General features: G+C 28.9%; 1 protein-coding gene across 1 annotated transcript in view; it reads right to left on the bottom strand.

The window, feature by feature from the left end:
* Nucleotides 1-235: 235 nt before the first annotated feature.
* Nucleotides 236-16,041, bottom strand: part of LOC145944740 (Kv channel-interacting protein 4) — a gene marked incomplete at its 5' end in the record, with an annotated part of 40,661 nt that continues 24,855 nt past the window's right edge. The window contains 2 exons of the mRNA XM_083053297.1: nucleotides 236-6,121; nucleotides 12,333-12,545. Coding sequence (XP_082909423.1) covers nucleotides 6,011-6,121; nucleotides 12,333-12,545 — 324 coding nt within the window. The remainder of the gene's footprint in view (nucleotides 6,122-12,332; nucleotides 12,546-16,041) is intronic.

Below are 16,041 nucleotides of genomic sequence, written 5' to 3'. Positions count from 1 at the left end.
CATAATATTTTCTTCCATAAAGACGTATTTTTCTGAAATATTTCGATAGATTAATTATTTTACTTCTGATATCATTAACACACACATAAATATAATCGTATAATCCATTAATTGTTTTACAATTTTCAACTTATAATTAAACTATAACATTAATAATAAAGCAACGATATATGTGTTGGTTATCTATTTATTTATAAAATAGTTACATATTTTTAAAATATAGAATAATACAATAAATAATTGATTCAATTAATTATAATTAATATATATATATAATTGCAATAATAACTAGGTTTCGAAACAATTAAAAAGATAATGCAAAACAAAATATTTAAATAACGATACATAAAATTGTGTTTAATATACAATCTTTTCAAATTCTTATTCATATAGATAATACGAAAAACTCGCTTGTATGTTCAATTGCTATCTTTTCGGGGCCGAAACATTTGAAATGAGAAGTGATGATTTTCGTTGCGGAAAAGTGATGACAATGACTGCAAATGTTTCACTTTTTTTTCGAAATCTGCGTGCAAGAAAAGGCCATATTGAGCTGAATTATACGCGCATTTTACATAACAAATACAGACACGTATTGAAGATTGCATTAAATAAATAATGACACAATATTGATTGTGTAGTTATAGATAAGAAACGATCAATTAACAAAATGCAAGTTGTGTGTACGCAATTAAAGGGACTCGGTATTTAGTTTGGGTTGAAAGGACATAACGCCGTATCCTGCTATCCTAACATTTAACAATCAACATCCAAACGATTATTCCTTTATACGCCTTTCCTCGAGTGGAAACACACCATCTTTGTTACCAGAACACATTTAATTATTGACTAAATAGCTTCCTTTTACTACGAAACGTTGCACATGTCGTTGATCATGATTATCACGATTAACATATCGCTATCAAAGAAGTTGTTTCCACCTAGGTATTGGCGTACCGTTAAAGCTATGAAATACGTAGTCTTTACCACAAGTATATACACATATATACTTGATTTACACTGAAAATATATATGAATATTTTTTACCTGTTGTCTTTTTTATAATCTGTTTAAAATCCTTCATTTTTTAACATTATAATAAAATTTCTGTTCAACTTTGTTGTATTCAACGTACGATGCTTGAAAAATCATCTAATACATTTTTGTAATGCATTAACATGACACATATACTTTATCGTATAATTATGCAACAATTAACTTCGGATAAAATAGGGGAATATCTTTATAATAGATAATCAGCATAACTCTGCACCTATTTTAATAATTAATAAACTGCTTAAAATAAGTGTAGGCATTTAAAGTTATCATATTTGGAAGTAAAAATTACAAATTAAAAGTTACTTAATAAACTTAATATAAATCAATCAATATATATATTTTTTTTTGTTTTGAGATGTAAATACCTTGAAAAAGTTTTCTATTTATATACCTTAAATACAATACAAAAATTCAAAAAATATATATATAATTATGATTTAAATATTAATTTAATTAAAAACTTAATAATTTTAAATATGAAAAAGAGATAGTTTTATTAAATTTAATTAAATAATTGAAAATTCGTCTTTATAATCTTATTATTACGATTATGCAAATGTGTCTCTGCAATGCTCTGTTTAACAACACTTTTTATATAATTATAACTTTGCACGTACTTTTCTTTCATACTTTTCATAACACAGGCTATTCTTGAATGATTGGACCATCTGTCAGCTCTCTCTATAGTACGTGTATATATAGCCTGATGCCATACAATTGTTTATTATTTTCTATTTAATAATTCTTTTTTCAAATATAACACACACTCGCACATACACACACACACACACATATACACACATACGTCTCTCTCGCTCTCTTTCTTTTTTTTTTCTCTTGAACTTTCGTGAATAACAAATGTTACTTCCCCGTTTTGGTACTTCTACCATTTGCATTTTTGCGTCACTTTCAAATCAAATCATGTTATATTTTCTCTGTCCAGCAGCTATAACGTCTATGATAAATATCACCGAAAGTACTTTCGGTTAACTATCTACAGAGAAGAGATAGATTTTGATAGATCTTTGAATTTTCTATTCGAGTATAGTGTCTCTACATTAAAAGGGTCAAGATAGTAGTACTCGCGGCTTTGTGGAGCCTTGCATAGCTGAATAGTTATAGCTACACATGAATAGTATCCACGTAATAGAATCAATCGAAAAGATATGCTCTATTCTATCATTTTTTCCAATTATTTGTTTGTTGGAAACAGTGTGACAAATTTTAAGACCGATGCAAAAAAAGTATGTCAACTACATATATAACAGCCGCATTAAATTATACAGAATTTTTGAATATTGTGAAAAATAGCGAAAAATAACTTAATTTTATGCAAATGTTGAGCTTGCACATTGAATAAATTTATTTATTTATTGTTTTTTTGAAAATTCTTTTATATATTATGAAAGTACTTCAATTTCTTAGCGATCAGAAGCGTATTGAGATATTCCTCGATTTTACACAAAAAGAATATTTTTATATAAAGTTTGTTTAAATTTGATTAATAATTTTTGACAGAAATTAGCTGATTAAAGCGTTAATTTGCTAATTAAATTTTAAAATAAAAATATGTTATAAAAATTAAAATAACAATGTTATAAATAATATGTTATAATACTTTAAACTCGAATAATATTTTTTGACAGAAATCAGCTGATTAAAACGTTAATTTGTAGAATATGATTAAATTTTAGGTAACTATATTTTGAATACTTCTGATCGCGTTATAAAAAAGAAGTTTTATTGTCCAATAATATAAAACTATTAGTATCTAAGGGAAACAGTACGAGATTATAGCTCATAGTTCAGCATAGTATAATCGCAAAGTTAAATAAAAACTTTGAAATTATTTAGCACTGCATATTATTCTTTTTTGTTTGCATAACACATTAAAATCGAAAATTGATAATTTTTTTTTACTGCACACATATATACATATATATATTTAATATATATATATATATATATTCTTATCTTACAATAATAATTATCAAGTAGCTCGTTTTCTTATCGTTGACATAAAATAATTTCTATTGTGTAGCAAGAGTTAAATTAAAATCAAACTTTCCCAATTTTTTGATAAACCATGATTGAACTTACGTTACTAAAATTTTACAACATTTCCTCTAAATAACTCGATGTTTGCGAAAGAAGATAACATGCAGTTCGAAGTTCTAGAGTACAATAGAGATTAAACTATCTTAGAATGACAGTGACAAGAAGTAGCGAGGCTATAGAGAAATGTATACTGAATTATGTTTTTAGCAGAGGAAAAGTATGCAAGCGTAATACATGCGCAGATATGATTAAGATAAGATGAATTAAACACACAGTGGCGTTAAGACATAGTAAAGAACTTACATCCGAAATAAGAAATACTAGAACTTCGTCTTCCCTTATCAATTACTATCTTGCACATGCTCTCTTTTTACATCTTGTGAATTTAATAACATTCCAGTTTTACCGTCAGTTTCTCTCTAGTTTTGCGTTAAAAAATAATAAAATATTATTCTAAAACTAATTGCGGCGCATAAAAAAGCTCACAACATATTAAATCTAGCTTATTTTCGATTAACCATCGTGGGGTAAGAGTACTTGCTTCTTTCCCTTCTCATGTCTAAAACTAATGTCCAATCGAGTTCGAAATTATCTATGCGACACAGTTACCCCGTTTCTGTCTTTTATACACTTACTTATGTAACTTCAAAGACATGCGGTAGTGATCGAGTTGATATGAGACAACATTCGATGTTTATCTCAATTTACATGTAAGTCTTATGCTCTATGAATAGGCGCTGCTAAAAATCGAAGAAATCTTTACGCCTGTAATTCCATCGTGTATACGATCTATCTCTTTGTTACTTCGCTCTGACTTTATTTTTATTCGCATTCCATATTACCTCTCAACGCTCGACATATTGATGCAGCGCGTGAGTTAGAGTTTTGTCAGCTTTTTGTTGTTGAAGAAGTTAGTCGCCGTACTGCATTACTCTCTAGATCGGAGGAATATTCAAATATCGGCTCGCGCGACTTGTTATCTCGAATATATATTTTACAAGAAACGCACTCGTAACGAAAAAATATATACTTGTATATATATCTAAAATAAATAACTTACATTTTTCGTTTTTTTTCCAATCTAATATCAACAATTTTGATCAGATTCGCTAATCTCGAGATGCATCGGAGATTCTCGTTTCATTCGCTTGTCCATTCCTCCTTATTTATAGTTAACCAGAAGTAGGCAGTGATAGAAAATGATTAAATATATTTCGCTCAAGTAAATCTTCTTCGCCCATCGCGGAAGCCTTGGTCCAGTCTCCACGAGTCGTTGGATAATTATAATAAAACGTACACTTCGCGTATATTTTCGGCAACAAGATCACCCGAACGTCAAATTCGATAGAGGCTCCCTGCTTTCAATCTATATACTTCTTTCACACCTTTCATTTTCGATTAATTTAATTCGCTTCTCTCTTTCTTTAGCAGCACGCAGTCTTTACGATCTAGAATCTTACAACAATAATACGCTTACCTGTCACAAAAATAAATATTTTGATATCGCTTACCATCTACATGCTTACGCACTAGAAACAACAAATCCCGCTTGACATGTCCAGCTGTATGACGGGATTCATGATAAACTTTGTATATCTCATTCGTGAGTCGACGCTCATTCTCACATTTAACTTTGTTCTTTGTGTTGCAGTTTCCATATGCACGCGAAACTCACACGCTGTTATTATAAATTGTACGAAAATTACGAGCATTTATATCTTTATTGCAATTGTTTAAAAAGTGACTGACTGTATGCTTGTGTTTTCTGTCGCTACAATAAATTATAACTCAAAAACACAATTTTTAACTTTTAATTAATGTATCTATCGTTTAAGATATATTAAAAAATATATACGTATAAGCAACATAATATTAATACCGAAAACTTTAATTCAGTATGTGAATATTAAAAATATATATAATATAATTCTATCTTTTATATTTTTATATGGATGTGTGTGTTGCCTTCGTGAATAATGTATATAAATATCAATGATATATAGTAATCTGAATTGAAAATTTCCATAATGAAAATTAACACAAGAGAAAAATAAAATAGAGTGCGAGTAACGACATGCATAAATCTTTAAAATACATTCTGAAACATTTTGCGTTTACGATTTACAATATCCACTCGATACAAAGAATCGCTTTTATCATTTATTCGCTAATCCCACCTTATACTGACTAATACTAAAGCTTTATGAAATTGTTACACATCACTTTGCCGACACTTGAGAGCTACTGGGGGAAGGCTCATTACTCATTACATACATCCTTTTTGTAAAAGATATTGTGCTATTTGTATACGATTTTATCATTTTCTAAACAAGTTTCAAGCAAAATACCAAAGTTATTTTAAAATATCGTTATAACACATGCTCGTTACTTCGACTCCCCAATCTGTTCCATTATTAATTTTTTTTTATATATTTGCGGATTCTGATATCTAATATCGTACAAACACTCTATCTATCAGACAACACGCCGATCAAATATTCGCTTAATTTTCACTCCTATCACAAAACAATTATATATTTGTTGCTCTTTGTTATATTCAAGTCGCAAACGTTAAGCTTTAATATTCCATTTATTTACTCCATTTTGTTTGTTTTTCCCTATTTTTCTCAATAACAACTCTTCTCTTGCATATCTAGAGATTTTACCGAGTACATTTTTTTTGTTGAACTAGTATGCGCAAAGTGACGCAATGTCGTCTCTCGAAACAATCGATTCTGAGAAATTGTCATATCAGTCGTTTCAAGACGACGGGACACATCTTGAGGAATCCTTTCCCTCTGGTCCAGGGAGTTAAGGTACAACATTGAGCGATTTATTTCTTAACTGAGTGATCCTTTCAGGTCCATGGTATGTATCGCGGACTCTGTGAGTGTCAGAAGGCAGTGTCCAGAGCTGCCATGCTGGTCGAGATGTCCGGATCTGCTCGACAAGCCTCCAAGAACTCGGATAACGTCACTACGCCGTCCCTATTGCCATCCATTTTCTAGAACAAGTAAAGTCCATTTATATTTTAAAGCTTTCTCTATATAACGTTTAATGTTTATTAAAAATTTCCAATTATATTATTTTGTTGATGGATGTTGCTAAAAATTTTAAAGTAATATATATCGTTTAATTAAAGGGATAAAAAAAAATGTTATTAATCACAGATTACTAATTTGATAATTGGTTCACGTATTTACATTAATAAAACGGTGGTATGTGTAATTTATCGACCACATTTTTTTTTAATGATTATGTTATGTGCTTTAGTAAAATATAAAGACACATTATATATTTTATATAAAATTGCTTGAATGAATAATCTTTTAATAACTTTTAGTATAACAAATCATAATTATCGTATATATAAAAATAATAATAAAAATAAAAATATTAAATTTACATTGTGTTATGATACAACTGTAAACCATTTTAATATTCAATGAATAACTATATAATGAAGCGTCAAAAAGTTGATATTATGTAAAATGTTATAATGGCATTATGTAAACTTTCTATAGAGAGGAAAGTACTAAAATCCGCTCCGTAAATCTCTCTTTGTTTCACGTCACGGGGTTGCAGATACACGAAACCTCATGGCAACTCTAACATAATTGACTGAACTATAAATTAATAGTATTATCATGAAGCTTAAACTCAGAAGAAAAAAAGCACCAAGTTAACCTAGATTGGACCACCACTACTGACCTAAGACGATATATTATAAAGAAAAAGAAAAGCGCACATAAACGTCTTCTCACACTTTTGCGATGGTATGTACACGTATATATGCGTCACTTAAAGTAGAACTGATCAACCACGGACGCGGACGGTCTGACTACTGGAAGTCTATTTCTACTGCGTAGCGCTTTTTCTTTCCCTCTCTATTTATTGTGTGCATTATTTATAATTTATGTATAATATCAATGTTTTTATGATATATATAACTAATTTATTAGCTTAGTATTATTTTTTTCCATTCCATTAACATCAATATAATCACATTACAAAATTAGGATTTATTTTAAAAATTGTCAGATTTTTTCTTTTGCCATTAATATAACAGATCATAAATAATTATACAAGTAAATGTATAAATTGTTTGCTATATAGTAGGTTTCACATTTTGCACATATTCTCTCTCTCTCTCTCTCTCTCATTCAAATATATTCGGACAGAAACGCAACCACTACCGGATGTTAATTATCTGCGATTCATGGCAATCTATCAGATCGAGTTAATTTGCAGAACAAACATTATCGAGAAAGTGGAGGCTGGCCTTTCAAGTCGTGTTGTGTGCATGTATGAACATTTAGATTGCACGGTAGTAAATCGGTCATCGGCAGGTGAGAATCGCAAAATTATTACTGCTTTCACATTGCGAAACACAAAGTCAATGTACGCGGGGGAGGAGTCTGTCGCTGTGTACATTGCGTTGAATGGGATTAATTGGTGCCACGACTTACTAATATATATGCTATGGTACATTATTGTAGATTTGTTATTAAGTTATAATAATCAGAAATAATTATAGAAATAATTAGAAATATATAAAATTTTGGGTGAATTTAGAAGAAATTATAATAGAACCGACATTATAATAGAACAACGTTTTAATATAGAAATGATTTTAATATAAAAAACATTTTAAACTAGGTTTGATTTCAATCTTGTACTTTGAAGGAAATATTCGTTGTATCACAATACTATACAAGCTATTACAAGTCTATCGGGTAATGTTTTAAGAATAAACTTTTTAACAATTTTTGATAAATCAATTTTCAGCAATTTTGCAGTTATTATCATTAAATATGTTTTGATATTTTCTGATAATATATTTTTATTTTATATATATATATATATATATATATATATATATATATGTTTTGCATTTTGCATATATATTTTATTATTTCTTATATTTAGTTCGCGCGTAACGTAACATGAAAACGCTTCGATATTATCATTAAAAATTGGCAAGGCAGCCAATTTTCCTGGGATGAAAAGTGCTAGCGAGCTAGGTGCGCAGTTTCTAGAAACAATGGGACGGATTTAATCGTGATCTAAAGCGAACGAAACTGGAATAAAGCTCGTTTTTAATTAGTACTACGAATAACGCAGATATTCCGCGACCGACACTCGTTACCTCTTTCCTCGTGATTAATTAGCAACAATTTAATCGAAACAGAGATATCCATATAACAAAGAAATGTTGCGAAAAATTGAAAATGGATTGCAGTTGAAAAAAAGAATAAGAGAGAGAAAGAGTGTAAGAACACATGTAAATGTTAAAATAATATAAAAATATAAATAGATAGAAATTGATAAGATCTCTATAATGTAAGATATGATGTAAGATATGAATAAGTTAATTGTGAAAAGTTTTGAAAAATTCTTGACAAGACAATTCTTACCATGACAATTTTTTTATGTTTATCACCTTATTAGAATTATAATAAAAAATAAATTATAATAATATTTATTAAAATTGTATATAATGGCACACACAATTAATTAAAATATATATAACTTAAATAAACATAGAAGCGTATGAATAGTTGATTCACATTTTTCAAACAATTATGTATAATTATGTTTGCTAAATATTAAAAAGTAATTTAAAAGCAGAAGTATATTGATGGGATTCTATACATAGAGGAGAAGGTCTGTTCTTTCACTGCTTTACGAGCATATGTATTGAGAATCTTCGTAAGCGTTCAATGCCATTATGCTGCTAGAAGTTAGAAGTTTATAAAATGTCCACCGGTCCATTTTTCATTCGTGGTTTATATTCATGGCTTGAAGTTAACTTTAATAGTGCTAAAAAGAAGTAAGTTAATAAAGTTTGAAGATCAAAAAGACAGACGTATATGTTTTAGTTATTGTACAGGAAGTTTATTAATTATTTGTAACTATATTGAAGACTCTATTTTGCATAAAAAGATATTTGTTACGAAAACTCCTAAATTAGGCCTGTGTAATTTTTGTGATATTCTTTGAAATGACTTTGTATAAAAAATAGTATACAGATTATATATATCAATATTAGCATTCTTATTAATTTATATATTATATGATAAGAATAGCTCTTATAATATTCTTGATATAATTAAGAAAACTGTCACATTACTAAACGTAAATGCGAGAAGCTATTCAATTAATGCACACTCATATATCTTCACTTTATTTATTCTTCTGCGTTAATTGCCTGATTGAAATAGTATTTTATTTTAGAGTTAGAGTGATAGATAAATGTGTAGTACACAAAATTGAGACACAAAATAGAAAGGGAAAGAAATTTAAAATAAATAAAAATTATAAGCACATTGAAGTAAGATCGGTACACAAAACTTTTTTTTATTATTTAACAAAACAAAAAAGCTAAATAATGAAAGCGTTTAATAAAGTGAATTACCATAAACGATGGATTTTTATGAATATGATATATCAGCAATGTGAGTACTTCATCAATCATTAGTAAAAACTTGACATCGGTAACGTGAGATATATATGCCAAACATTTGATTTCCATTCATTTATTTTCTCATTTATTTTTGAAGCACGTATTGTGAATCTCTGTTGTAATTTCATCTCAAATCGCACTCGCTATAAGTTGAAAGCACCTCGTGCAAACATTGCATATATAATGACAAAATAAAACTTTTCTCATTTTGTACATTAATTTTTTTCTTTGTACGCGCAATCTCTTCTATCGCCATATTTTTCATTTTATTACTATATCTTGATTTTATTTGCCACATTATACTTCTTTTGTCGCGCAGACTTTTTTTCGACAAAGTACGTAGTAAAATTTTAAGGTATTCGAAACATGAAACAAGAAGATGAAAAATCATCTGAAAAGCTATTTTGTCTCGAGCCGCATTCTTTAAGTTTTTCCATGAGAGTCTTGAATCAATTTACCTACATATCCAAACCTTAATATTCGCAAAAGGAAAAAATATCTAAGATGTGTATCTATATGTAGATTGCACGTGCGATTTCATTTCTTTCTATAAAATGAAATATTGTTACAGGCTAATAATTTGCAAGAAAAAATATATATATGTATACTATATATGCAATGTATATTAATGTATCTTTAACGAGAAATATTGTTTGTTCCATATGTATTAATGGAACTCGAATTTATACTTGCGCATTTATAATTAATTATTGAATATGATTTAAAATGTCATCATACTCATCATCAATATTCTTTCCACGCGTGCCGCACCAGGAGATAGCACCCCATTGTTACGGATCATTTGCATAGCACAGATGGTATTGATATAACGACAATAAAGTTTAACCGACAAGTAACATCTGCGCATAGAACTTTGGAGTTTCTGGTTCGCGCAAACGTTTCGATTTACGGTGAATCACAGAGTTGATTGGAAACAACTAACTAACAAATTATATCAGGTAGATTAAAGGACTTGGCTATAGAATATCGGCAGATAGGCAAGAATAACATTTAATTGGATAGCAAGCAACCTCCAGTAGTTTTACTATTATTATCGAATCGTTTGCTGAACTTCAATAACATCACAGGTGATGCATTGATTCAACAGAGCTTTAAAAAATGAGCTGATGTAATGTTTTTTTCTATTTTCTAATATCACATTTAAATAAAATAATAATAGATTTTTTCTTGTACAACTTTAAAATTTATATAATAATCTTATGATCTCTCTGTTTATCATCATCAATTATTAATTACACAGATTAAGTACATAGTTTTTTTTTATATACAATTTAATGGTGCTCTACTCTACCTCAAACAAAAAGATTAATGGTTTTGTCATAAGAGTAATTAAAAACTTTTAAATGTTGTGTTTATTATATAATGTGTGGCAGCGCACAGAGGCTGCAAGTTAGATTGAGAAGCTAGCTAGTTCCTTGAGAAAATCCTGTGAGAGACCTTTGAGAAACTGAAACCACAGGCAATTAGAATTTAAACTATCCGTATATATACATGTGAACGTAAGGTGTGCGCACGTATACTGCGGTTCCCCGAGTTAGAGCTCCGCGTGTTGTGCTAATCCTATCTCTCTTATGCTCCCGCGTCGTACACACGACCGCGAATGTGCATACATGTATCGGTGTGTATGTTTCAGAAGCAGCAACCCTAAACAAGGCGTTTAACCTTTCTGGTCGCCTCGTCTTTACCGTCGAATTTGCGTTTCCTTTCAACGTCAGCGAGAGCGTAGGAAGCACGTCAACGTATCTAACTGCGGCTACACAGAATCGAAGATGAGGATCTAGAGTCATGGCAGCTTAACGTGAGCGCCGGTAATAGACTGCGAAACAAGCTTCCGACCTAAAATTCCGTATCTTCCGATAGTATAATTGAATTTTGATTATGTAAAAGAGCATTTATTAATTGCATACGTTAAGCAAAGCAGGATTAGCAATTTACTTATGTTATCATTTCGTATCTTTGAAGCTTCATTTCACGTCTAACATATTTCTGAATTAAAAAAATTTTCACAGGTAAAATGAAAGTTATTATATGTCCTTTGATAAGCTGTTTAAATATCAATCTATTAGTTTAAAGTGGATAATATTTGTTATGAATAATACGAAACAGCTATATTCAATAGACGCGCATATCTGTTTTACGCGAATCGATCATCAATACACAATATATCGTGTTCTAAAAACGCTAACTCTTTGAACTTCATTCGTCATAGAGTTGACGAAGCGTATAGCTTGTATCGAGCAGAGAGAAGATATGTCATCTGCGCAAATTGTGTCTGTAAAACAGGTTGCTCCTTTTTTCGCCTGTAGCGGTGGAGATAGGTGGGGAGAATGAGTGCACTGCGGGCATTGTCATCCGCAGCTAACAATGTGACAGCTTCTAAAAAGGAAGGCTCGTTTCTGTCTTGCTTGATACACTTTCTGCAGACGCTCGTTTTCTTTCGTTGAAAGTGAACGATTTATCGACAGCCGTCGCACGAGGCACAAAACTCATTAATTTTAACGTTTTGTTTACTTGAAACTCTTTCGAACGATTTCTTTTAATTCAATTACTTTTAATTCAGAGCTTTTATCTAATTCATTACAGATTAATTACAAGTTAATTAGATTTTATTTTTAAGTTGGATTAATTTTAGAAAAAATAAAATTTTATTAACTATATAATAAAAAATTTTTTAAATTTTGTTTTCCATACAAGAACGAAATTCGAAGATTTGATTTCGTTTTCTTACCCGAAACATACGATCCACTTTTTTGCGTACGCCTTCGGGATCCAAGTTTGGATCAGAGAATTTTCCCATCAGCTCATATACGGCAGTCACAATGTCCGTCATCTCCTCTCTCGTAATGCAGCCGTCCCCGTTGATATCATAAAGAGAAAATGTCCAACGAAGTTTTTCGTCTATTGAGCCACGGGATAATATACTCAAGCCTGTAACAAAATCCTGAAACATAAAAATCACCATTGTATCATAGCAGCGTAAATATTGTCGTGAAAAATTTCACATTTTCTGCATTGCGTGAACATACTTGTATTCTAAAAGATATGTTCGAGCTGCGTTAAATTGCCACTTCGTAAACGTGGCAAATGTATTTTTAGAGTCTTTTAGTTTTGTTTTTCTATCGGTTATATTTTTTTGTGCGAACTGTATTTAATCGTGTGTTAATTGAGCGAATAACGCTGATAGCAAACGGTATGTCAGGCAGTAAACTTTAGTTCGTTGGCTGAATTATGGTGCAGCGTTGAACTTAGAAAGATACTTACTTAGTACAGATGTGAGCACATACCACACGAGATTTGTAGTCGTGTAGGTTAATGCATTTGCAACTTACTAAGTTATGTGAGATCTGAAGATATGATTGTTCCACGCGTTGTTATTAAGTATCTATGCTCTTATTATATCTCATACTCTTTGATTCTTAATTAGAAATTACTAGTAAATTGTTTACTAGATATTAGTAAAAGTATATAAAAAATTATTTTTATCTTTTTATCTCAAAACTGTGTCGCAGTTTTAGAAATCAAATAAACAATTTACGCAAAAAAAATCAATGATTTTTTTTTATAGAACACAACAATACATTTCTGAAAAAATCTTAAAATATTATTGTTAAAAAAAAATTGTAGCAGAAAAAATACATATTTATTTTCTAAATCATATGTAAAACATAAAATTAGATAAAAACACAAGTTTGATTACTAACATTCTTACATTTATATTAACGTCAACGCAGTTATGTAAATCTTGTTCGTGTAAAAAAAGAATATTGTAATAAATAAAAGCAATGCTATTTCGGAGAAATAGGTCGCTCGCACAAAAGCAATTTAGACAGAGCGTTAAATTTAATCGTGCATAGTGATTAAGCAAATAATGACGACAGCATTACCTCGTAGGAGATAAACTATGCTATCAGTCAGCTAAGCTGCGATGCAGAAATCCGGCCACATATTAATATGTACGCATATAAACATGAAATCCTAGACGAGAAGTTTGTGTATCGCGTAAAATACAGACATGTATTAGATGTTTAAATAGATCCTTAAGTAATAAAATTGGAGATGTGTGTAATTATTTCTAGATTAACAATTACTATAAAAATTTGTCTAGAATTTCGAACATAATAACTATAAAATAAACTAGAACTGCAGTAAGATTCCACTATCCTACATATATTTAAATTCGTCATAAAATGAGAAATGCATCGCCGCATTGTCATATCCATGCAAATTTGAGAACAGTTTTTATAACATGCACTAAGACATAATAGCGAGTCTGATATGTTTATGCTTTTGTTTGTAACGTCCTATATGATTAATTCGCACATCCAATTTTGTAATTATCTGCCTGAAGCAGAAAAACAGAGAATAAATTGAGTAGAATATTTACATCTTTTTATGTTACTACATTTAAATATGTTTTCCACATTCAAATATTTTTTTTTAATTTTCATTAATTATACAATAAGATTTTTACTATTATGCAAAATAATATTATTCCACTTATTGTGGATTCCACTCATTATAGTATTCTCTCAGAATTCTTCCGAATTTATAGGAGAAATCATTTTGCTAATTGTCTTTGATAGGATTTGATTCCAAACACAACATAATTTCCTTGGGATGATATACATATATTTAAATTGAGCGATTTCAAAAATTTAAAATATTTATAATACTTATTAATATTATATATTTATCTTCTAGTAATGAAAATATTAGATAATAATTTGATATGATCAACGCGTATAAATTACGGAAAATAAATTACACGTGTAATATAATTCAGTAAACATAAAAATTTTAATGAAACGTGTAATATAATTCAGTAAACATAAAAATTTTAATGAAAGATAAATATAGTATGTATATGATTCTTTACTTTTCATCTTCTCATTAATCGATGTATTTTTAATACTCTCCACATCTCTCGCATTTGCCACGATGTAATTACTTTATCATGGTCATTTAGTATAAAGTATACAGTCGAATAAGAATTTTTAAGTGTTTTAATTTTTTTATAAAATATAATAAAATATAAAATTGTTAATAATATCTTGTTATCTACAAAATTTCTTTTTGACATAAATACTTTACGTGCAAATGCATGTCCTTTTCTTCCGCACTTCAATTTCTTTCTCTTTAGTTTTCTATAATTTGTTTACTTAATAATCAATCAAATGCTCGGAAAAGATAAAACAATATAAATCTCGAATTTCTCGGTACACATTTCAGACGTTTAATCACTCTTTTTATATGGACAAGTTGTAAAATGATATGTATTGCCCTCGGTTAATGGTGCTTCTACGTTTAAAAGCGCATCCACTAAAGCTGTTGACCTAGCAAATTGTATTAAGCGATCAGGAAGAATAAAATAAAGTCAGCGAGATGAGGGGACAAAATGGTGGTAGACACTAAATGACTAAAGGTAATGGAGTTTGGAGCTGGGATAAAATGTAAAAATAAGATAGAAAATATATATAGAGATAGAAAGAGTATAGAACCTATATACATATACATGGAGATTAAAAATAAAATAGAAAATATATGTAGAGTTTAAAATAGCGAAAAATATAATTTTTGAAGATTTTTATATAATATCGATACATTCTGGTATATCGTAACATTATTAAATCAAGAATATAAAGTAGAAAAAGTAGAAAAAGTAGAAAAAGTAAATCAAGCCTTAAAAAATAATCTGAATATGAAGTTTAAATAAAAGCATTTAAAAATTAAAATGTTAATACAAAATAATATATCTCTTTTTAATTAAGCATTGTATACAAATCTTATTAATAATAGTACTATAATTTATTATGTATTAGTATTATATATTAACAATTTATTTAAAAATTGAAAAAGTTTATTTTACATTTTTGTCTTCTTTCATAAAACTTTAAATTGAGTTATGAAATATAAAATATCATGTTCGAATGTAATGAAAGAATGACGCAGTTGAAGGGGAGTAGGAAATTGCCAAATGTTGTATAAATTCTCCTAAAAGGTCCAAATCCTTCGGTATAAATCATACTTGATGTCACTTAACCTTACTTACAAAATCCATAGTTTTGTCTTGTGTCGCTTTGCGCGTTTGCACATTTATCGTATGATTTTCTTTCATCTCTAAATGAAAATCCTTGCATATATTTAATCTTTATCTTCCCCTAAGTTTATAATTACATTGTTTACATTTTTTTAAAGAAACATGTATATATACAGATTCGTATTTGATATATATTATTTTTAATATTTATAATATTAATATAAATATTATGTGTGGATTTATTTTAATTAATTTTATTTTATTTTAATTTAATTAATTTTAATTAATTTTAATTTAATAATTATCTAAATATTGTGATTGTAATAAATTATTACATAATTGTTATTCGATTATCGAAAATAATACGTATTATTTTATTTTAATACAAATATAATACAAT

Source organism: Prenolepis imparis, unplaced genomic scaffold (genome assembly GCF_030444845.1).
Source record: "Prenolepis imparis isolate NDT839.2.m4 unplaced genomic scaffold, iyPreImpa1.0 SCAF_1, whole genome shotgun sequence".
NCBI lineage: Eukaryota > Metazoa > Arthropoda > Insecta > Hymenoptera > Formicidae > Prenolepis > Prenolepis imparis.
Note: the sequence above shows the minus strand (reverse complement) of the source record. Positions and strands in the feature narration are given on the sequence as shown.